A 23,850-nucleotide genomic window follows, 5' to 3' on the forward strand; every position below is an offset into this window, starting at 1 on the left:
AATTCACTTTGAATATCTTTGGCAGGCAATCTCAGATTGTTATTAACCTTCCTCACAATTCTTCTACCTCTTCTTGGTGAAAGAACCTATGTTCTTCCAGACCGATGGAGCGTTGTGACAGTGCCATGAGTCTTATACTTCTTGATAATAGAAACAATAGTTGAAACTGGGATACTCAAATGCTTGGAAATCTTCTTGTATCTTCCCCAGCTTTATGACAATAAATGTTCACATATGGCTAAAACAAAACCCTATAGCTATGGCATCTTCAAGAGAAGCACCCTAATCTAAATACAGCAATACACCATCATATATCAAATGCACTTGATCAACAGCATGCACAACACATAATAAACTACAGCTCTATCACCAGTAGAATAACAATCACAATAATAATCACAAGAACAGGCAATTCAATATTACAGTGAGGGTCTCACCCTCACAAGATGGATCATTTTCAGGACACAAACTACTTTTACTTTGCTACAGAATTAAGAAAAGATTTAATCTATTGTATATTTTTTTGTTGTTCTGAAATGATCCCCACATTCATCTTCCTGTTTTTCTCTCTGCCTCTCACAATACCAAGTATAAATAGTCCATGTCTGCATATCAGCTTAGGATAGCGGTAACCATTCTTTAAGCAAAATTCTATTATTGATAAAGAAAGCCTCTATTTAAGTAATCGTTATTGTTTAAATTGACAATACAAGAGAAAAAATAATAGGCTTCTTCTCAAGGTCAGGATGAGAAGTATATGCTGCTAGGCTGAGGAAATAATAGCTTTTGGGATCAAGAAGAGACTATTCTGTTTAGAAGCAGTTTCCAATAACAGTAAAGGCCCATGTAACCCACGACTGCTTTAGGATCTTTAATAATTGGAGCCAGGAAGCATAAACATGAACGCAATCTTTTATTGTTGTTAAATAGGTAATTCATATAAATTTAAAATAGTATGAGTTACAGTTCCTGTTCTAAATTACAGAATTGTAAATTTACAGTAGTATTTGTTGACTGTCAGCCACAGGGGCCAATGGAATAAAATGTGCTATGAAAGACACTGGTTGAGCCCTTATTTTATTACTATTTTACATTCACTTTAACCAAAATAATAAATAAAACAAATAACACATAGAAACTTGGTCTGGAGAATATGGGGAACGACAATGTGCTATAAAATACTTTCCATTTCATCTCATAAGACACTGCATACTTATAAATGTAATGAATCAGTGGCATGTTTTTTGACTATACCTTCATCTTTTGTTTTGGTCAGTTCACTGTAACATTTTCTGTGGCACATAGACTAGTTGATGGACTGTGATTTATTTAGGTATGTGGGTAGAGTGGTCAGGCACAAGTGATTTTAGGTGGGATATCCCTCGGGCGAGAAAGATCAGCAGCTAGCCGTGGGCATCTGATGCCTGTAGCGCCTGGAAGTTGAAACAAGGCATCACTTGTTACAGTACTATTGACCCAACACGCACACTCCAAGGTCAAGAAGATTTTGATTGCTGTGGCTACAGACATATTGGTGATTAAGAGAAAAACAGGAATGGAAGTGGTAATAACATTTTCTTTAATTATTATTATCAGGGACTGAATGACATGTTGCATCTGGCGCAGTGTAAAGTTAACTAAACACAGCAATTAATCAAAGAAAGATGATTCACCTCTAGTTTTGTTTGAGAGGCGCTTGCGCTGGTTACTGGAGGTGTGAGAGAGCAGAGTTGTTTGCTGGTGATTGGTGTCTACAGGGCTGGTGGCAATGATGTTATCCTTGTACTTGCTCATTAGGGACAGCTTGGTACTGTCACTCCCTGATGGAACAGAAAGCACAATTAGGAACTGCAGAAAACTGCAGCAAAGACTCGTGTCATTCAGGGACAGTGGCTGAAAATCCCCAGTCAGATTGAGAAGTTCAGGTTTTAGATCCTTTCATTACACTACACTGTACAATACCTGCAGTTCTATGCCTCCGGATAGCTGTCATTTTCTGTCACATTTTAAAGCTACTCAACCATTCAGACTGGAATGTCTGAAGAGCCTACGTGAAGGGCCTTTAAAAAATAGCTATATTTTAACATTGCTAACAAATGTCTGTCATATGTGCTGTCATTTACAATGTTATACTGAGAAATTTTTGGAGCCATTTAGGTTGCAGCAATTAAAGAAATACATTTTAGGACAGGATATTATAATTGGATAGAGCAAGTCCAAAATAATTGTGTGTCTTGCTTAAATAAAACATGTACGTAGGTCAAACATAAATATGTGTTCTATGGGTACTATTAAGTTAAAAATGGAAATGATTAGGGAAATTAAGTAAACCATAAATTATAAGAAACCAGTTGTGTCTTGTTTGTGTGTATACAGTAGATATTTTACATACATGAATTGTTTTGTTTAGAACATTTTTTCTCTCATTATTTTTATTTTATTATTTAATGTACAGTAAAACCAACACTTGAGACACAAATACTGTTAAAGTAATCTATAAAAAATAATCATCATAAATAAAAGATGAAATCATAATTTATAGAGAAAACTTTATATTAGTGATAAATAATCAAACTGACATAAAGATTATGACCTGAACCCACAGCTTTTTGATCCCAGTGAGGTTTAAGTAATTAGGGTTTGTTTTACAATTCCACACAAGGTATCACACTTCCCATTTTTCAAACTGAAAGTGGCATCAATTAAAAGTACAGTGTATTGTGTAACTATTTTACTTGTGTGGTGCAGTTATGTTATTATGCAATTCATGTTATTTGCAAAAACATTGCAAGTACATATGCATTCGTACATTTGCAAAGCCACATTGCCATTACATTGTAATTAATGGTAACACTTTCATTCAAGTGTTACCATTCTCATTACCGGGTGTGAGGTCCACGTTGGATTTGTCATTGCAGCCCTGTAGGGAGTCCAGCGTGCGGGTCACCTGGCTGGCGAAGTCTTCGCCCCCGTTCATGCACTCGCGCTGCAGGTGGTGGCGCAGGTCTGTGATGTCGTACTCATAGCCGTCCAGGATGGGGGTCTCGCGGATGCTGAGGGTGGAGTTGTGGCACTGGGTACGGGGATTGCGCAGGCTCTCGCGGGCCTGGCCGCCCATGAGCACGGAGGGGATGTAGTGGATTTCATTAGCTGCCTCTGCACTGGCACTCTTCTGGGGCTGAGGAACCCGACGGCGTTTACACCAGCGGCGCCGAGTATACAGAATCAGAACCAAGCACAGGACAGACAGGAGAAGAGCAATCATCCCTCCCTGTAACACAAAACAGTGGTGGAAAACTTAGCAACCTAGAATAGGGCTAACTCAGTTAATACTGACAAATACTGAATGTACTGAGGAATCATGGACCACAAGATCTAGTGTGATACTTATTATACTAATGAGCAAGCCATAAACAACCTTATATAGGTTACTCCAAAACTGATAATGTACTAATTCGTTCCAAATAGTCTCAATGGGTGAGCAGATTATGTTGTACAGTTGACAGGTGGTGAGGTCTACAAAATATAAATAAAATATTTTCCTTAGGAAAAAAGTAAAGTTCTCAATAGTAATCAATGACAGAAGAGTTCTACCAAAAATAATGCACTTCTGTTTCAGCTTCCTTTTCCAGTGTAAAGCAAAAAGAAAATGCAGTAATGGGTATAGAGCTACAGTATTATGATGCATTGGGTTCTTTATTTTTGTCGAATATCAGTAAAAGTGATTTTATTGAGAGGCATTGTAATCACATGCAGGTTGGCATGTAGGCAGTGCATATTCCATACAAAATATCACATTCATAATGATAAATGGTAAAATCAGCACACTATATAATAATAATAATAATAATAATAATAAATAATAATAATAATAATAATAATAATAATAATAATGACGGAAATTGGTACAAGAAGGTGGTACAAAAATAATCAGAAATAATTGTAGCAATTTGAAGATAAAATAAAAAGCCATATGAAATGTGTGCATTCTGGAGATTATTGCAGAGAAGGAATTAACAATAGAACCCAAGCAATGTTTACTCATGATGCACTCTTCAAAGCCTGTGTCCTCTTGACCTCTCAATTGCCTCTTTACCACAAGTCATTCAGTAGCTGAGCTGGACAGTCTGGGTGGCAGTCATCTGTCCCAACCCATATGGCCAGACCCATTATCACATCAACAACACCTACATCACATTTCTATAATGCACTTAAAGGCACTGGGGTATATTTTAATGATCTAAAGAAGACTGCAGATCCCAGCACTGCCACACCCTAAAACTTTATGAAGCCCATTGATGTTTTCCTGCACAGGTGATTAATTGACCTCATAATTATCATCACTTAATTATATATATATATATATATATATATATATATATATATATATATATATATATATATATATATATATATATATATATATATATATGTCATTTTAGTAAAATCAGATCATTAAAATAGATCTCACTCTTTCCATGAGACACTTTACAATAACAGGAACACTACAGCAACCATACTATGATTAAACAAACCATAATGAAAAAATGTGGATGAACTAAAATGTTTACTAAAACTATGTTCAAAATGCCATACTGTAACACAGCTAAAGCTCAATGATACACAATCTGTACAATCCAGACGACCAAGATCACCTAAACCAGTGTAATAGTGACCAGTTATGCTTTCATTCCCAGAATTTTGTAGTGTGGACCCTGGTATACAAATACTATAAAATAAACCAATTTTAATTTTCAACATATCAATGTTGAAAATAAATGTCCGGGCCTTGCAGAGAAGTTAATATGAAAGCTCTGCTTTCTCAGGTCATTTTAAATAAACTCTTAATGAAACTGGAAGGCATACAAAAGTGCAATGTGAAAGCAACTATTTCCATCGGTGCATAACTGGATTAGAGGCAAGAGCTGATGTATGATGGAGTAAAATATTGCTGAATTTCATGTTCATAAAAATGTACTTTTTTTAAACAGTTTTGTCCTATAGAAACTGGAAAATTATATTATGGAGACTAGAGAAAAAATTCTTCCCCAATTTTATAGCACATTTGAAAAGCACAATTTTATTTACCAAAAAAAAGAAAAATCAATGTTTCAGTAAAGGCAATCTGCTTTCCACATTTGCACATTTAGGCAGGCGTTAGTTTAGTGCCAGGTCTATTTTTAAATTCATTGTATTTCAGATGCAGAGATATTAAATTGAATTCAATAAAAACTTGAAGCAATTCAGTCTGAACAAACTCAAGTGTAATGAGATGAAATGACCAATAATGGAGTTTGGAGAAGACTAATTTACATTACATTCAACACGATATGATTTACTTTTAATACTTCCGAATGATGAATTTAAGATGGTCGGAAATGCGAAAATCAAAAAATAATGTGAAAACAAGCAGACGGATCTCATTGACTTCACAAGTAGCATGATGGTGGGTGCCCATGCTACTGGCTTGTCCCTCAAAACAGTGGCTGTATTGAGCAACGGCTCCACCATGGCTGTCTGTAGACATGGGCAACGTTTTATGACAAGCAACAGACAGGCTACAGAGGGACAAACCACAGAAACCTTCAACACTGGACAACACACATGTATTTCGACTCTAACAATGAACTGGGAGCTTCCCACTATTACAGACATTGTCCGTTTGTGTACAGTACTGCAGTTGTGTCATTTCCCAAGGTGTGTGTTACAGAATATATGTGTGGTTTTACTTTAATAAAACCCAAACCCAAAAAGGGTAGTTTCATGCATGGTTCTGCTATTTAAAAAAAAAAAAAAACTTTAAATGTCACCTTCTAAAATGAAACAGAATTACAGCTTGCTTTTTACAACAGTAATCCATATTTAATATATTTCTTAATATCTACAGCAATATTTTGGCTTATCACAGGCCACTGGGAATAAGTACAAATTTTCACCAGACAAGCCTTTTTTGTATTTCTTATTATATGATTTTATTTATTTATTTATTTATTTATTTATTTTATGTGTTATTACAGAGAAATTGCTGGAAAGCCATTAAATCACTGTTATTAGGAAATAAACTTTTTTTGCCTACAGTTTTATGCAATGCATTTCTGGCACATTTCGCTTTAGAGAAATTAAGTTTTTTATCATTGCAAAATGAAATGTTGGACCATAAAGCTTAAAATTCACTAAACATTAGGAGACTATTATTAATTGAAGCCAATAACAGTCTATGGCCCCCTTTTCAAAAATTCTAGGCCAAATGAAAGCACAGACTAACTTTAACTATGCTAACATTCAAATCAATGCTTGAATTTCAAGACTCAACTTATCAAAGCTTTCTCATCTTTTGTACAGACAACTTTCCGCCAGAGAAGATTCATTGTATGGAAAGTGAGTTTGAGGGGAGGATGGGCACTTAAAATGCAAAAAGTGTGCCAACTTCTCGGTTGTCTGTCCGATAGAGTACACACTGCCAAAGCTAGCAGATGATAAGACAATAAATACACTTGTTTTATTGCCAAACCAAGAGCAAACACTTTTAAGCATTCTTCTCAGGCACAGTGGCACAGCTCATAAACAAGACACATCCTCCCAATAAAACCTACTGTTTTTTTTTCCATAAATCAAATAGAACGTTTATCCACTTCTTCACAAAGGAAATGCCAGCCCTGATTATAAGACCCTTTGATTTCTGCCATGACCTTGAAAACAATTCATCCTCTGCATTTGAAAAATTAAATGTGATTGACAAACCAGATGAGCACAGGCACAAGCTGATGATGGGAAAGACAGTACTTGGTAGGAAAACCACTCTACAGTCGAAACAAAACAACAAAACAGTGTACTGATACTGAAGTAAGTAGAACCCTAATGTGGAAATGGGTAGGCCTGCACAACAGGCTTCTCTGCACTAATATCTTCATATTAAAGCACAGCCCACAAGTTTCTCATGTTGAGCTCATTTGTCCTCTTTGGTTATTACCCATGGACCACACAAATGGGCTGCTGACAGATGCTTCCTAACGAAAAGTGCTACCAGTGCTCTGCATCTCTTTTTGCTGCCTGGGTCTTGAGAAGGTTTGAATTGTGTTATTTTTGAGGATTTATGAATCCAAGTCCCTGCACTGCCTGCAGTGAGACAAGATGAAACATCAGGCTTGAGCCATCTGTCGACATTTTTATGTGTTAATGCCAACCCTGGCAGATTAAAGTTATATATCTGTGTTTTAAAGAAGCTTTTAAAGAAACAAATAAACATAAGATCAATAGTAAAAGAGACCAGGTGAGGCTCAGTTAGTATAGCCGACACAAGCTTCTGCCAATAAGCTTTAGAATTAAATCTCTTTTTATTCTTATTATAGTGTTATCTTTTTATGATAACATATAGTTATAGGTAGATTGAGATATAGTGGACTAGTCTCAAGAAAAAAACATCAAATTAAATAAATAGTCTGAGGTTTGTTGAACAGGCTTGGTATAACTAACAATATTACTGAAAACACAGTCATGCATACATTTAATGCTAAAATGATTAACAAAATATTAAAAACAGAGAAACACAAGAAAAGGTTTAAGGACCTTTGCACAGTGTCTGTCAATTATGGTGTTAATGGAAAGAATGTTGCCATGGGGATTTTACTTTTACTGCAAAGCTGTTGACTATCATCTCATAACTTTTATTATCCCAAGTTTTTTTTTTTTTTTTTTTTTTTTTTTTTTTTACAATGCTGCCATCTGTAATAGCTGATATAACATTCTAGTGGATATTAGCAATTACATGGTTAGACACATTTACATTTTTCCTATTCTATGCCAATTAGAAATTCTGAAAAAAAAATTATACTGAGAGGTTTATGGCAGAATGAAGCAATCCAACTTAAAATGTATTATCTTGATCCACCATCCTTCATTTGTTTATAGAGAACATTTGTACAGGCCTGACATTAAGTCATTTTGCTTTGACCTGTCTAGAGTACTGAATTTTGATACTGTCTCAGAACAGGCCACTGGGAACAATAATACGATTAAAAAAAAAAAAAAAAAAAAAAAATGTCTATACTGTTAAAGTCTGTAGGATTAATTTACTAGAGCAGGTATACTGTAAGTAAGAAATAACACGAGAAGATATTTGTTGTACTGATACTGCCTTTATGCCTGCCCTGCAAATTAAACTTAAATACCACATAGAAAAGTGTTACCATGACAGAGATGTGCAGGATGCGCAGCTCCTCCTCAGCAGACTCGTTTGATGGGTAGTCTGTAGGGGACATGCCTGGTAGATTTTGGCTGCTGTCTTGGTGGTGAATGTGGAAGAGCAAAGTTCCATTCTCCAGCCACTGCTGTCTCCATCGCACCAGGGGGATGTCCTCAGCACTGCCTGAAATTTCTGTTGACAAAAGACTATTAAATAAAATTCTGAGTAACAAACAATGAAGTTGCACAACCCTTATAGTTTCTTACAATTTTTTTAGATACATTTAAGGTGTACACCTTAAAGCTTATAAAAAATGCTAAATAAATGAGTAAAACTTCAAAATAGTCCTGAAGCGCTATGGCTCAGGTTTTTTCTGATTAAGTGATAGATTCTTGTGCCTGGACAACACTGGAGATTTGCAACAGAAATGAGTGAACAACTAAGCAATCTAATGGGAAAGGAACATGCTATTTGTGTAATTTCAGAAAAAAAAAATGAATGCATATATTCTGTGGTATTTTTTGTGTAATTCACCATTTCACACTCAATCACTCTCCTAGTACTTTCACAAGCCATCATAAATGAGGAAGAGCAACTCATTCATATTACTCCATCCAGAGAACATACAATTGTAGCTATTAGCATTAAAGAAGCTGACCTACTGTATGTAACAGGCCCTAATAGGAACATCCTATCTCCAGGGGAGCATTTAAACTACTGCTGATGAATTGGGCGGGGGAAAGCCTGTTCCAGCCTCAATACAAATGCATGGCCAGGGAAATGGAAGCTCCAACGAGTAGGTTTGTTTTTTATTTAACTTCCCAGGAGTCAGGTTGCAAGTAACAATTTTACAAACAAAACAATCAATGCTTAAAATCTCAGCGGGACCACCAATATGTAAATGATAGAAGAAAATTAAACTACAGTTATATTGTGTATCATCAGCACAAGGAAGAACATTTTTATTATTTTTTTTACCACCGCAGAAACTGCAGTACAATGACATTTTTACGATTTTTTGTAATCACAAAAGTCTTCGTCCCCTGAATTACCTAACTGATTAATAGTCTCTGCTAACCCATCATCATATCAATTTAACTAATGCAGACAAAATTGACAAAACTAAGAGATATATTAAACTAGCAGTATATAATGCAGAAAGCATTGATTTAATTAATTCAAGTGTTAATAATATTTTTCTTTTTAAAGAAACGTTTAAACTATGTCACACACTGTGGCAAAGTGGTTAACTGTGTGCAGGTGAAGGTAATGTAGCAGTGATCAAGAAAATTACAGACAAGGTATCCAGGTGCAATGAGGATTTATTTTTACAAATTTTTATATTTTTGCATTTTATATCAAAGCTGCTGATAGGGCCCTCCATGGAGTGATGTCCTCAGTACTGCCTCACTGAGGTAATAACTAGTCACTGCGCAGAGAGCAATACACATAGGCCCTGCACCACAGAGGTAACACGGACATAAACAAAGAAGATAGCTGCTTCTGCATCCAGTGCTCAAAGAATATCAGTAGCTTTGATATAGAATGCTCAGCATATTCCAAAAGTATAATTGGTGGTCATCTTCAAATTGAAAGGGAACAAATAGTATTTTTAGACACGACAATAAACCAATGCTCATGATTTTACAGCACAGGTTCTCCTTTTGGTTACATAATTTAACCATTCAGATCAGATCACTACATCCCCTTAAATACCATCAACCATGACCCCTTGGTTAACAAGAGCAACTTTCCTCCAATTCGCAGGGGCCACATCATTTCCCTTCCGGGTCGATGGTTTGGTATACTGTAGCTCCACCCCCTTTCTAGACAGCCAACTTCCGCATAACCCTGGGAATAAATTGGGCCATCCAGTCCAGGGTACTGCGTTCCCTTTACACAGCGCCCTTGCAGGTCGGGAAGTAAATCTAACACCAAGAATCATTCGTTCTCTGTCACACATGTTTACAAAGATTATTGTATGAAAAAATGTGATACAGTACTTGAAAACAGACTGGATTTATGAGAAGCTCAAGCATCCACACATGTTTTAGGAACAAAAGAAAAACCTTTTGGCTTTCCTAAGCAGCCTTCCTGCTTTTAACTGTATTTACGTGATTGTGTGTGTGTGTGTGTGTGTGTGTATATATATATATATATATATATATATATATATATATATATATATATATATATATATATATATATATATATATATACAGTACCAGTCAAAAGTATGAGTACACCTGCTTGAAACCAGGTTTTTCATGATTATCTATGCTTTTAACTGTATAAACTTGTCTATAAACACTTAATATTTCAGTATATGATCCATGTACTTATATAAGCTGATAATATTAAGTGAACTGCATTCAAAAATGTTATTTTTAAATGGAAATGTAAATCTTGTCAATTTCAATGAAATGGAAGCAAAGAAAGCAAGGGTTAAGATTTAGCCAAGATTTAGAGAAAATTTTAAATTTTCTTGAACACTGCTTTGATACTCCTTATGTTTTGGTTTGTATATTGTAACATGTATTTTTATTTTAAATTATTTACAGACACGTATACGACATAAAACATTGTCAGTTATGAAAAAAACCTAGTTTCCAGCAAGTGTACTCAAACTTTTGACTGGTACTGTATATATATATATATATATATATATATATATATATATATATATATATATATATAATATATATATATTTTGTTTTTTTGTTTTTCCATCTATTCAATTTCTGTACAAATTATATGTAACAGCATAAAATACTGCATGTTTTATTCTTATTCTTAGATTTGTTTAAGTAATGTGAAAACAATAGGAATTAAGTGCAGTGTTTTGACAGTCTTAGATGCCTTTACAAATACATTAACACATGTTAAATTTGTCACTTAGCTACACAAAAACCCTGCTTTAAACAGTCTGAATGTCATTTTTATGATCACTTCTCTTTAGCAGACCTTGCCTGCAGTTTGTCTAATTGGTGCTCTTAGCAGATGTCAGAAATATTTCTTAACCAAAACTGACATATCTGTCAGGGCACTGCTTTCTCCTGTCATAACGGGGGCAATTCCCATCTGAACTCCGACACTTTGTCATTTCTGAAAACCAAGGTTCTGGCTCTTCTAACAGTTAATGGAGATAAACATGTTCCATTGTGCTTCAAGAGTCAACAGCACTCCAATCAAACAGAACAGTCTGGCTATTTTAAAACAAATATCACTACTGGAAGTTTCAAGGCCATACCTCAAAAAACAATGACTACGACCATAAGAGGTAAATAACTGTAGCACATTAATTCAGTCAGTTAGGGTATACACTTGACATTTTTTTTAATGCCACACTGTAATAATGAAGACCACACTTAGAGAGACACAAGTCACTAAATACGGCACCTGAAATATAAAAAACTGATTATGGCGTAAGGTGAAGTAAAGAGTAGAAGTTGGGGCAGATATTAATCAAGATTACTTTTTCACTTTCTACTACTAAAAGAAAAAAAAATACTTTTGTTTTCTGACATTGTTTCCATTAAATTATTCCTTTGAAAAAAGTTTCATATCCTTTATTAATGTAGGACATGCATTTGTAGTTACAGACAATTCTAACGTACGCTCATGAACACCCTGCAGCAGTCATGAGGTGCTTGTAACTCAAGAGGTTCTACTGCATTAGATTTTTATGAAATGTAATTATTTGGTGTGTTAGAGTATAACAATATGCAGGTAGAAGAGGAGGACAGGCAGTCTCTACAGTTCAGCATTACAGCAGATCAGCACCATTCTGCTCACATCCTTCTGCAGTCAGTGCTAACATTTGTACTGTTTTTTAGCTTCTAGTAAAAAGTCAGTGAGGTTGGAAGTACATAATTATTACTTTTAGCATCAGGTAGAGTAGATTTCTATATCCTCTGAAGTTCATAAGGAAATTAGACTGATAGGAAAGCTGTCAACATATTGATCATTTTTGAAAAAAGAAGAATACTGTTATTTGCTTCACCATCACCTGATAGAAAAAGGCTGGAGAATTATGAGTGAATGTAGTTATAACGGCTTATTTATGTTGTCTATTGTGCTGCAGGAATCATATAGCTAAATATATACAGGGCAGGAAGAATGTACCTGCCATCAACTAAAGGGTTACGTTTCATGGTTTTATTGCAGCTTGGTAGTTATTCAAAACATCACTTCATTACTTTAAACAATCACTGTGGTAGTTTACCAGCTCATTAAGAATCACAACTGAATCCTCATGGTAGTCAGTTGTACTCAGTTTTTGTAAATGGTGCCAAACTGCAGGCATACAAGCTACTATGCTACAGTATCAACGTAAGCTTCCTAATTTTGCTTCAGAAAGTCGAGTGAAATCTGCTGAATAATGTTACATTAACATATTGGATTACACACTGCTTTGCAGTTTCCATATACTTAATGAAAAACTGACAAAAATAGAACATTTGGATACCATACTACTATTATGGCTTCCGGTATACTTCTACAATATAATTCTGTAGTTTCTTTGATTACATGATGTTAAATATAAGATCTAAATTATGTTCACATGTTTTTTTTTTTAATTATTTATTTATTTTATTATCAGTCCTAAAATTCTAGGTGATGCAAAATACCAGTTTGTATGAATTTGCATTCATGGTACAAAAACCTGGCTGGAAGTTATGGTTTTAGAAGGGATATACAGAAATATTTGAACAAGACCGCACAGTGCTAGAGCTTGGTGAATGAGCTGAGGAATAACTGTGTGGGCATCTGTGGGGATGTAGTGATTTTTTTGTCATAGGTAGAAAGAATGTGAACATTTAGCATGTTTATTTTTTGTAACTTCAGCTGAATCCTTTGCATTATCAGCTCAGGAGGCCAATTAAATCCCAGAAGCGTTGTTTTTGAAAAGCTTCAGTTGTTTTTGAGCTCTGGGTTCACTTTTTTTATGTTAATCATGCTGTATATTGGCTGTATTTTCTACACTAACGATTACTCCAAGTTAAGCACACTTCTTTTAGAGGACAATGCGGACAACACTGCAAGGTCACCCAGTGTTATTCAACTTTGGTCTGATGAAAAGTGTCACTTTGGTTACATGGCACAAAAATGGGTGTTCCTGATAATGATTGTCTGGGGGGTTAAATTGCCTGAAATTTTAGAAGGAATTTAATGCATTGTGATTTTCGAAGGCATCATTAAACAGCCTCAGAGAGAGACAGAAGCAGCAGTGTTGTCAGTTAGCAATGGTAAGGCTAGTGGAAGTGACAGCATCCCCAATGAATTCTTAAAATATGGGAGCAGACAATGAAGCAGTGCCCATGGCAAGATGATTGCAATCAAAGGCTGGGAAACTAAATAGTCACAGGAAACTGGAGAGTGGGAGAACTACATATTTGCACATGAAGGGATATTGCCTCGTGACCAAGATGACTCTAGTGGTGATGTCAGACCCAGAAGGACGCAGAAACCAAAGCAGGTAATGGCGGAGGACCTGAGATGCTATGACATCCAGTGTTTTAGTAAATAATAAACAAACAAAAGATTTAAACAAAACAGCACATGACACTTGACACCAAATAAAATAGACAAATAAAACGACAAAACAGTAAACAAACAGAGGACGAATAGACAAACACGGAGAGTGAAATCAATTAATTACTTTTCCTTCTCTTTGTTTTTAATTCTCCTCTCCACACCTGTTCTCCACTCACTGAACACACAACCCCGGGTGAGTGAAAACATGCTGTTTTTATGCAGCTGTACCGAGACTTGATTGCTATTCAATCATTCAGTTGGAGTCTCAGCACAACTGCACGTGAAGTGTTGTGCAATCCTCGTGCCTAAATACAAATATACATTTTAAACAGTTGTGCTCGTAACCCATATTTATATCCCATGTATTTTCTACATAAACACCAACATTAACACATTACAGACAGCATAAAACACTAATAAACATAAAGGGGTGGGACATTCCGCCACACACCTACTAACAGATATTGGGAAAATTAGGCTCTATTGTTTTAATACCAGAGAAAAAAGGACAAAGGAAGAATATACTTGAGATGAGATTGAGAAGCACATCCATAAAAAACATGAACTAAGCTGGAAAGGTTTGTGGATTATTTTCTACCCTGCCTTAATATTTAGCACACATTTATGAAATTACAAAGCACACTGCAAGTTGAGGCTTTCTAAAACTTTATATTAAGCCAAGCATATACAGTAACATTAAATTAATATTATGAAAAAGTAGATCACTAAGTTACAGCAATAGCATCTAGAAACATAAACCTCTTTTTCTAAAGTACATTAGCTGCAATCAATTTTGACTAAAGCAATAGTTAGTAAGCATGGCAAATATCATGATGAAAGTAAAAATAAATGGTTGATGAGGCAGCAGCAATTCAGGGTGCCTTTGAGGAAAGTCAGGCAGGTGCCCTGCTATGCAGCTTTCATTTACCTTAACTAGACCACACTGTCCCCAGCTTGATACTAAGAACAAGATGGGGTAATATTCAATGCGCTACTGTCACTAGGGCCAAGGGCCTCACCACAGTAAAAATTGACAGAATGATGGGCGCTGTTCCATGGCGTATCTGAAGGGAGAATTAAGCCGAACAACTTCCAACTGTATCAGGCTCTAGGCCACAAAAGCGCTGGTACTGTTTTTTAACTGCTGTGGGCAAGACTCACTAAGCACTCATTTGAATTTAAGAGATCAGACAAATACCTTGGTTGTTTGATTTTCTATAAATACAACATTGTGCAAACTATGCAGTGGAAAAAATGCTTAGTGAAACTGGAATCATGTTTATTTCCTGAAGTCTTGTAGATATCCAACACTACAAAAAAGAAAATAAAAGATAATAATATGTTCTTGTGACAGAGAGGACCCTGTTGCTGCATCAGCTGTGCTGCTGCTTAGTAAACAGGCAGGCATGCCTGGCGCAGAGCTGATCGGGAGGTCCTGATTAGCTTGGGGAGCGTGCCTGGGGAGCCTATGTCTGTTTAAGAATGCAGCAGCGCCAGTATTCGAAGTGACTGCACTGCCATGGCATCGAGAAGGAGAGTGTCCACGCCGCTGGATAATTACTATGGAACCCTTCAACCGCAAGACAATGCCTGTGAAGGCACTGTCCAGCTAGGACCATCTGAAAAACCTGGAGTCACCAGGAGGCGGGGACTTAAGGGGCAGTAGTTTAGGGGATGTCGATCCCAAACAGTATAATGAGGGTTAGTTTGTGCAGTAGGTTCCTGGAGCGGGACTTCTTTTTTAATGAGGCTAGCACTCGCCTTGTGTGGCAAAATTTTATTTTTAGCTTTGTTTTATTTTCTTTTGTTTATTAAATTCGGCAGTAGGATTACCTCTGTTGGTACCCTAGTGACGGGCCTGTATTGTTTATTAAATATGCATTTCTGTGTGGCGTGTCAACATACACTGCTCTGTGTCTAGCTCCTTACTTATCAATGATGACCCAAGTAGGTAAAATCATTGTTACAGTGCTACTAAATGATTTCTGTTAACATTTAGAAAGAAAGAAAGAAAGAAAGAAAGAAAGAAAGAAAGAAAGAAAGAAAGAAAGAAAGGTTCCGGGAACTAGGACGACCATGCTTTTAAACTTCATGTTTTCCTTTCCCTTATTCTTCCTTCTGTGTCATTTAAATGGTTTCCAAAGGATGAATTAGGACCAAGGAATTCAGACTGAAAGCTTTTATAATATATTCAAGACTTCTTGCCCAAAGGATAAATGAAGGCAGAGGTAGGAGAGACTCAGGAGACCAAGGTAAGCACATACTGAAGGACACATGCATGTATTAAGGTATATTTCTTCTGACTGTGCCAATTTTCTCCATGAATAAGAACGAGAACCAGTCATTAATCAAAGTCAGCACTATTTAAACAAGGTGACGAACACCTCGCTCACTAAGCCAGATGGCTGAAAAAACCAACGCTTTCAGATATTTAAAGCAACAAGGAACTGAACAACATCAAGGCAAAAAAGAATACAGCACCAAAACCTCATATATATATATATATATATATATATATATATATATATATATATATATATATATATATCATATTTTCTTGCTAAATCTAAATGCATATATCCAGCAGAGTGAACATTTTAAAAGCGCCACAGAAAACATGTCAACACTACAGTTTTACTTCATTACATAGTAATATGAAAAGGTATATATAAAATGGCTTAGGGCATCTACTGTTCCAACAGCGTGGATGCTCTGCAGAGATGGAGCCTTTTATAAAAGAAACCATTTCAAAATAAACATTCCATTTACAAAAGCATCTACGGAAATATCAGTTGTTTAGTGCTGAATAATAGCAAAAAGCCATCAGGCGCAATAACTCTTTGAAGATGGTGATTGAAGGGTTAACTAATCTTTATTTATACTTCAGGTGTTAAAAGCTATTATTTAGCTCAGTACAGTGGTGGCAGTGCAAAGCAGGCTAACCACAGTATATTTGGGTCTACTACACTGAACAAAAATATAAACGCAACATGTAAAGTGTTGGTCCCATGTTTCATGAGCTGAAATAAAAGATCCCAGAAATTTTCCATACACACAAAAAGCTTATTTCTCTCAAATTTTGTGCACAAATTTGTTTACATCCCTGTTAGTGAGCATTTCTCCTTTGTCAAGATAATCCATCCACCTGACAGGTGTGGCATATCAAGAAGCTGATTAAACAGCATGATCATTACACAGATGCACCTTGTGCTGGGGACAACAAAAGGCCACTTTAAAATGTGCAGTTTTGTCACACTACACAATGCCACAGATGTCTCAAGTTTTAAGGGAGCATGCAATTGGCATGCTGACTGCAGGAATGTCCACCAGAGCTGTTGCCAGAGAATTGAATGTTCATTTCTCTACCATAAGCCGCCTCCAACGTTTTTTTAGAGAATTTGGCAGTACGTCCAACCGGCCTCACAACCGCAGACCACAAACCACGCCAGCCCAGGACCTCCACATCCGGCTTCTTCACCTGTGGGATCATCTACCAGTCACTCGGACAGCTGATGAAACTGTGGGTTTGCATAACCGAAGAATTTCAGTACAAACTGTCAGAAACCGTCTCAGGGAAGCTCATCTGCGTGCTCGTCGTCCTCACCAGGGTTTTGACCTGACTGCAGTTCAGCGTCATAACTGACTTCAGTGGGCAAATGCTCCCCTTCGATGGCTACTGCCACACTGCAGAACTGTGCTCTTCAAGGATTAATCCCAATTGCAACTTTACCTGCCAGATGGTAGACAGCGTACATGGCATCGTGTGGGTGAATGGTTTGCTGATGTCAACATTGTGAACAGAGTGCCCCATGGTGGCAGTGGGGTTATGGTATGGGCAGGCATAAGCTACGGACAACGAACACAATTGCATTTTATTGATGGCAATTTGAATGCACGGAGATACTTCGCACAGCCATTGAAGAGGAGTGGAACAACATTCCACTGGCCACAATCAACAGCCTGATCAACTCTTTGCGAAGGAGATCGGTCGCGCTTCATGAGGCAAATGGTGGTCACACCAGATACTGACTGGTTTTCTGATCCACACCCCTACATTTTTTTTAAGGTATCTGTGACCAACAGATGAATATCTGTATTCCCAGTCATGTGAAATCCATAGATTAGGGCCTAATGAATTTATTTCAATTGACTGATTTCCCCATATGAACTGTAAAATCTTTGAAATTGCTGCATGTTCCGTTTATATTTAGTTCAGTGTAAATATACAGAGCTTATTTGTTATCACCATGCACAGTTTTGCACACACAAAACACTACCTTGTATATCATGAAAATTGTTAATAAAACAAATGTAAATTAATTTCCCTAGTGGGAAAATCAATAATCCCCCACCTCCACAACCTAAGAAATGTGACAACTCACACAATGTGGAAGAACTGTGTATCTCTGTAAAAATAAATAAATAAATAAATAAAAAACCACAGCTGCAAATACTCAGCGGCTTCCAGACTCATTAAATCTATTTAAAGACACCTTCGTTACACTGTAACAAACCACCTCATTATGACAAACAGAATGGAGTGGTTGTCTCCCATGGGGAAAGCCTTATGGAAGAGACGAGTTCTTCATTTTGTACCATTTATACTAATTATATGGCTGGTTGCCTTTAAGTCTTAGGTACAGGCAGCTTTTGGAATCCCAGTGTACTGTACTGAACAGGTTCACAGGCTACACTCAAGCAAAGGACATTAGATGCATAGGAAACAACTCATTTTAAAATATTAAATAAAAGAGCAGGGCCCCATAGATACTATTAATATAATATTAATAAACTACGTATTACTCTATTTGACCATCTATAGCACTGTATCCATGAAGCTTCCTGGCAGACAACTCTAAAACAAATCTGTAATACAACTGTTATATATATATATATATATCTATATAGAATTACAACTGTATAGATATATACTATAGTATATATTAATATATATATATTATATATATATATATATATGTATTTTTTTTTTTGTAAAGGTGCACAACCTTCCTTTGTAAGGAGTTCATTCCTCCGGTAGAGAATGTTTTAATATTTAGACTATGACTTGCATAATAATACTGAGTTATCGTGAACAGTTTTTTTTTTTTTTTTTATCACTTAAACAGCCCCAATTACACTTTCCCAGCAATTAATAAGCAACATGAAAAATGGAAGTTATTAATTGTGCTACTGGCTACTTAGTTACAACACAAAGAAGCATGTGGTTAATTTGAATATATTTTAGAATTAATACTCTGGGTTTTTGTAGAAATGTACAGGTAGAGTAAAAAAAAGAAAAAGAAAAAAGGGGGATGGTACAACAGAGGGAATTCAAAACAAATCTGTATTTCTCTTCCTGTTATCAACTGGTACTATCTAACAAGCAGGTTACTTCTTGGAATACCATTATCAGAGATTGTAACTGTGGCAGTGACACTGTAGTCTAAAACTAACTTAGTTGCAATAACACAGAATCAAGTTAGGCAATTTTTTGTTTTATGGTAAATATGCTTTACTGAGTAGCCAAAAATCTTACATAAGCATTTTTTTTTTTTTTTAATGCGAACAATATTCAAAATGCTGCAAATGCTGCAAAAAGCCAGCTACACATCAACTAAAAGTATATTTAAATAGATTAGAAAATGAAAATCTTTCCGACTTGCACTTTCATTAATGGCATGTATAGAGTTTATTCAGGTCAGAATAATAGAATATCATAGTGTATATACTGAAGTCTGTTGCTCCCTGCTCCTAGTATTGAATTAATACAGCACAGTCAGTTGCCATGGCTTATCAAACTGACTCAGAAGGAGCAACTATTAACTTATAAACACTAATCTCAATTCTAAAGCCCTAAAAAATTTAATAATTCTTGCTACAGAGTTAAGAGCCCTGCATTTAGATCTGCAATATTATTCCAATATCATTGCTGAAGTGTTTAACCCTGCAAGTCAATTAGCTTCTTGAGTTCTGCACTGCTGACAATGAGAAAAGGAACATATTGAAAACTCCAACTAAAGGTAAGGGCTGGAAGTAAATATGTGTCACGGAGGGAGCAAATAAGAATGCATGCAATACAACAACGTGTCGCCCTAAAATACTGACAAATTGGCAGTCCCCAACAATTCTCATTCTGCATGATAAGTCAAAGGTAATCAATCATGTTTTATAAAGCCAACTTGCACGATAAGACAGTGGAGTTATAACATGCAGCTTCCTGAAATCAAAATGTACTCAACATGGCAGATAAATCAAGATTTTTAGCTGTGGTGTCATGCTTGGGAGATGAGGTTGAAGTTATCTGGTTGATCCAAAATGACTATTCAAATGCACAATTGGTTGACATTACCAATAAAATTTTTGCCAATGTTGGCATTACTAATAAAAGCAGATTCTACCCAAGGGTAGTTTTTCCAAGAGAACTGAGTAGAAACAAAGCATCTATCAAATTGATAGTACTGTGCCTGAGACAATAACTGGAGATATGAAAGATGTCTTTGTCTAACAAAGGCCTTTAATATTTGAAAAACTCTTAAACCTGTTTACAGTACCTTTCCTTTAGACACAAGGGGCTGCCACTGGTTTTATTGGAAAAAAGAACATCTTGGAAAACAACTGTATTGTTCATAAAGTTAAATATTCTTTATACCTCATTCTGGAATGTGTTGATTAAATCACCATATGAAATTAAGAAATTATTGTATCTTCTGCTATATATTTTGCTGTCATAACATTTACAAAATGTTTTAAAAAAATGTTTCAAGGACTGTTTTTTGTTTTTTTTTAACAGTGTTTATAAGCATTCTCTTAGGTGAAACGGTGTTTTGACAACTGAATAGACGTCTAACCCTATCTGAGACAACTGAACTGCAAACTTGACTTAAACTAATCAAAACTATCCTCAACGAAATTCCTAAAAAGCTTAATTTTTTTTCAAAGGCCTGTTTTTGTGAATAAAAACAAAATGGAAACAGTCCTATTATATTTCTATCAGATATCTCTACCAAATTGTGGAATCTTGGATCCTGGATCTGTCTAGACCATTGCTGAATATCAAACTGTGATACATCGAACAAAACAGATTTACAAATACATTCTTATATACCTCATAGCTTGAGCTTTGTAAAAGAGTGGCAGATTTCCTGAAATGTGTAGGTGTACTCTTTATAATGCTTTACAATGTTTTTTACACATGTTAATGAAAAGTTCTGTGGAGGAAGGATACTGGTATCTTATATCCACTGAAAAACTGCAGGGATGAAACTTTGTAGCTTTCACCATGAGTCCCTTTCAATATACATTCGATCAAAATCCAATCTGAAACCCCTTCACAAAAGACAAGAAACATGATTCTGTCCCTTATAGCCAGAAGTAACTCTATTGGATCAAAAAGCCAAACTGGAAACTCTATAACAAAGAAAAATAATGGAACAGAAATAACAAACTCATTGTACAGCCAGGGGTGACACAGCACATAGTACTGAATAAAAAGTTCAACAGCAAAATAAATAATTTTCCCCCATACAGCCTGAGGTGCCCTAAACTTGTCACATAGCTCATCGCAGCAAAGAAAGAATATGCTTTAAATTCTGCAAATTATGCAAATATTCTTGCAGTTGTCAATTAAATTAACACCCATTGAATAAGACTACATTTCCCAGAGGCGACAGCCTGCCAAACAAAGCAATCTGTGATGTTTGCAACCTGGTGGTTGTGTATTGAGATTTACAAAATCACAGCATCAATAGATACTGCCACTTAAACCTTGATTTTAACCTTGCTGCTTAAAATCAAGCATGAGATACTATACATAATGCAAGTCAATGGCTTATTATATTAGCAGTTACAAATATTTCATCATCCAGTTGAGACCTTTTATGCCTATGATGCACTAATGATGAACTAATCCTGATTTTATGATGCTTACAAAACCAGCTATCAATATGTTGCCTGTGCATTTCCACAGCCAAACTGTACAAGCCATTTATGTAAAATGGCAGAGTTCAGGTGCTGTGCGTTAGCCCCTGGGGGTTCCCAGGTCCAAGCAGGCTGTTTTGTTTTCAATACACCAAGGAAATTTGTAAACTATTGGTTCATGGTTTCAAATAATTCAACTTGACACCTTTATTGGAGCCATATGTAAGATCAAAGCTCAAGCTTTCAGGACCACATAGGTCCCTTGATCAGGTGAAAATGGGTCATGTTGATGTCCACAATTTAGAATTCAGATCCATAATGTAACATATCTGTATAATTACAGCAGCTCATTTCCTAATCAAATATCAGAATGGCGATAATGAGTAAGAATAGATGTATTGAGAACTCTTCATTATTAAACGCAATAACACTGTGCAACAATTTTTGCAAAAATGTTTTTGTTCCTGGGTAGTAAGTGTTATTAAATGGCTATTATTCCCCACAAACTTTGCTTTTGTGACCAGGACAGTGATATTTCCAAATGTCACTATTTCCAATGGGAAAACGGGCAAATGTGTGTCTTTTCGTTCACATAAAGTCAGAAAAAAAACAACATATGAATCCAAATGAACATGTATTTATACTAAAGTAATACAAAAATGACTACAAAAGATTTAGAAGAGAGTAGTTTTGAGATTAACGATTATACTGTAAATACAGTAAATACAGTATAATCGTTTTAACTGTCTTTAGATTATTTCTATTGTTCCCTCCCCACACCTCAAGCATTTCTAAATGTAATTTATTTCACATCAAAATTACAAACTGCAGCGAAATAGTTAAGGATATCAAAATGTTCCTTATAATATTGTTGATAATGTAATATATTCTCAAGCATAAAATACTGAAATGAATTGCCAACTGAAATATTTGACACAGATTATTAACTTTTCCTTTGTTTCCTTTATTACTTTTTAAAAAAAATAGGTAAATAGGTGTTATAGGTTTGTTGACCGCATACTGAAAGATATAGACTCATTAATCTCTCCTCAGATATATGGACATTAATATGGTGACTAGCTTCAACACCCTCTGTCTGGTGTCCTTCCAGCAATACAGACAAACCCAGTGGCAGGCTCATTACAGTAAACTGGTTTATTTTAGCCTCTGCTGGTGTCAGCAGGAGGCAGTATGTCTTGTGAGCTTTGTTCTTCATTTTCTGTGTTTCTGTAGGAACGTCATCGGGGAAATATGAAGTCCTATTTATGAAAATGTTTTCCCCATATACAGCACATTGGCTTCTAGGACAGTGAACTTCTGTGCACGTGGGTAATATCAGCACAAGCAGAAGTGAAAGTACCAAGGCTGAAAGCTAGAGTGCAGATGTAACCCATACACAGAAGCCTGCAGTCCTATAAATCTATTACATAGAGCTTTATTATTAATATACAAGTTAAAAACCCAGATATATCTGTTTTCTAATCATTACCAACTTTTATTTACTCCACTGTCAGTGACATTGAAAAGAGGGAAAAGGTTGCTGAAAGGAATATTGTTATGTGGCTGAGCTATGCGGTCAATTGCGATATCTCCATTTTGAATGGACTTCCAGAATTCAAAAAGGTGCCTCGGTATGAACTTTTAAAGCAAGCGATGTAAAACCTGAAAGCGGCACGGTTGATAGTATTTCTCTGTGATGCGCTGTGAAATACAAAAGGCGAAATGTGTCCTGTGATTGGCTGTAAGATTCCGAGCAGTCTAAAACATGCTGAATGGGTTTCTAAGAGGTATGTTTCAATGTTGGAATGGTTATATAAAATAAAGACTTGAAGTATATTAATGTGTCATAACAGTTTTTCTGCTATAAATACTACTAGATCAAGTGTAGTTGTTGCATCATTCCTTGGCCAATGAGTATACCGTATTCCTTTGAATTTAAGACTCCCACAGATTTAAGACGCAGCCCAAATTTCCCACCCTCAATTAGAGGATAAAATAAAACATAATATAAATATGCATTTACAAAGAACCAACCTCAACTACATACATGGCGGCAGCTTGCGGCAGTCTGCTGTCACACAGAGCATTACAGCTATGTTCTGCTTCTCATTTCCAGTCATGATTACTCATACCTGTTAGTCTCTCAGTTTGTGAACAGTGGTATTGCTTGGCATGCCAAAAAACACGGGGGTCTGATCAGCATTTCTGATCTG

The 23,850-nt window shown here is 35.9% G+C and overlaps 1 protein-coding gene across 3 annotated transcripts in view; it reads right to left on the minus strand.

Moving 5' to 3' along the window:
- astn1 (astrotactin 1) overlaps positions 1-23,850 on the minus strand; it is a 168,131-nt gene that overhangs the window by 129,853 nt on the left and 14,428 nt on the right. For all 3 annotated transcript variants that reach the window (XM_041270924.1, XM_041270923.1, XM_041270922.1), the window contains 3 exons: positions 8,187-8,374; positions 2,884-3,271; positions 1,674-1,820 (listed from right to left, as the gene is read on the minus strand). In XM_041270924.1, the coding sequence (XP_041126858.1) occupies positions 1,674-1,820; positions 2,884-3,271; positions 8,187-8,374 (723 nt within the window). The remainder of the gene's footprint in view (positions 1-1,673; positions 1,821-2,883; positions 3,272-8,186; positions 8,375-23,850) is intronic.

Source organism: Polyodon spathula, chromosome 14 (genome assembly GCF_017654505.1).
Source record: "Polyodon spathula isolate WHYD16114869_AA chromosome 14, ASM1765450v1, whole genome shotgun sequence".
Classification (NCBI taxonomy): Eukaryota; Metazoa; Chordata; class Actinopteri; order Acipenseriformes; family Polyodontidae; genus Polyodon; species Polyodon spathula.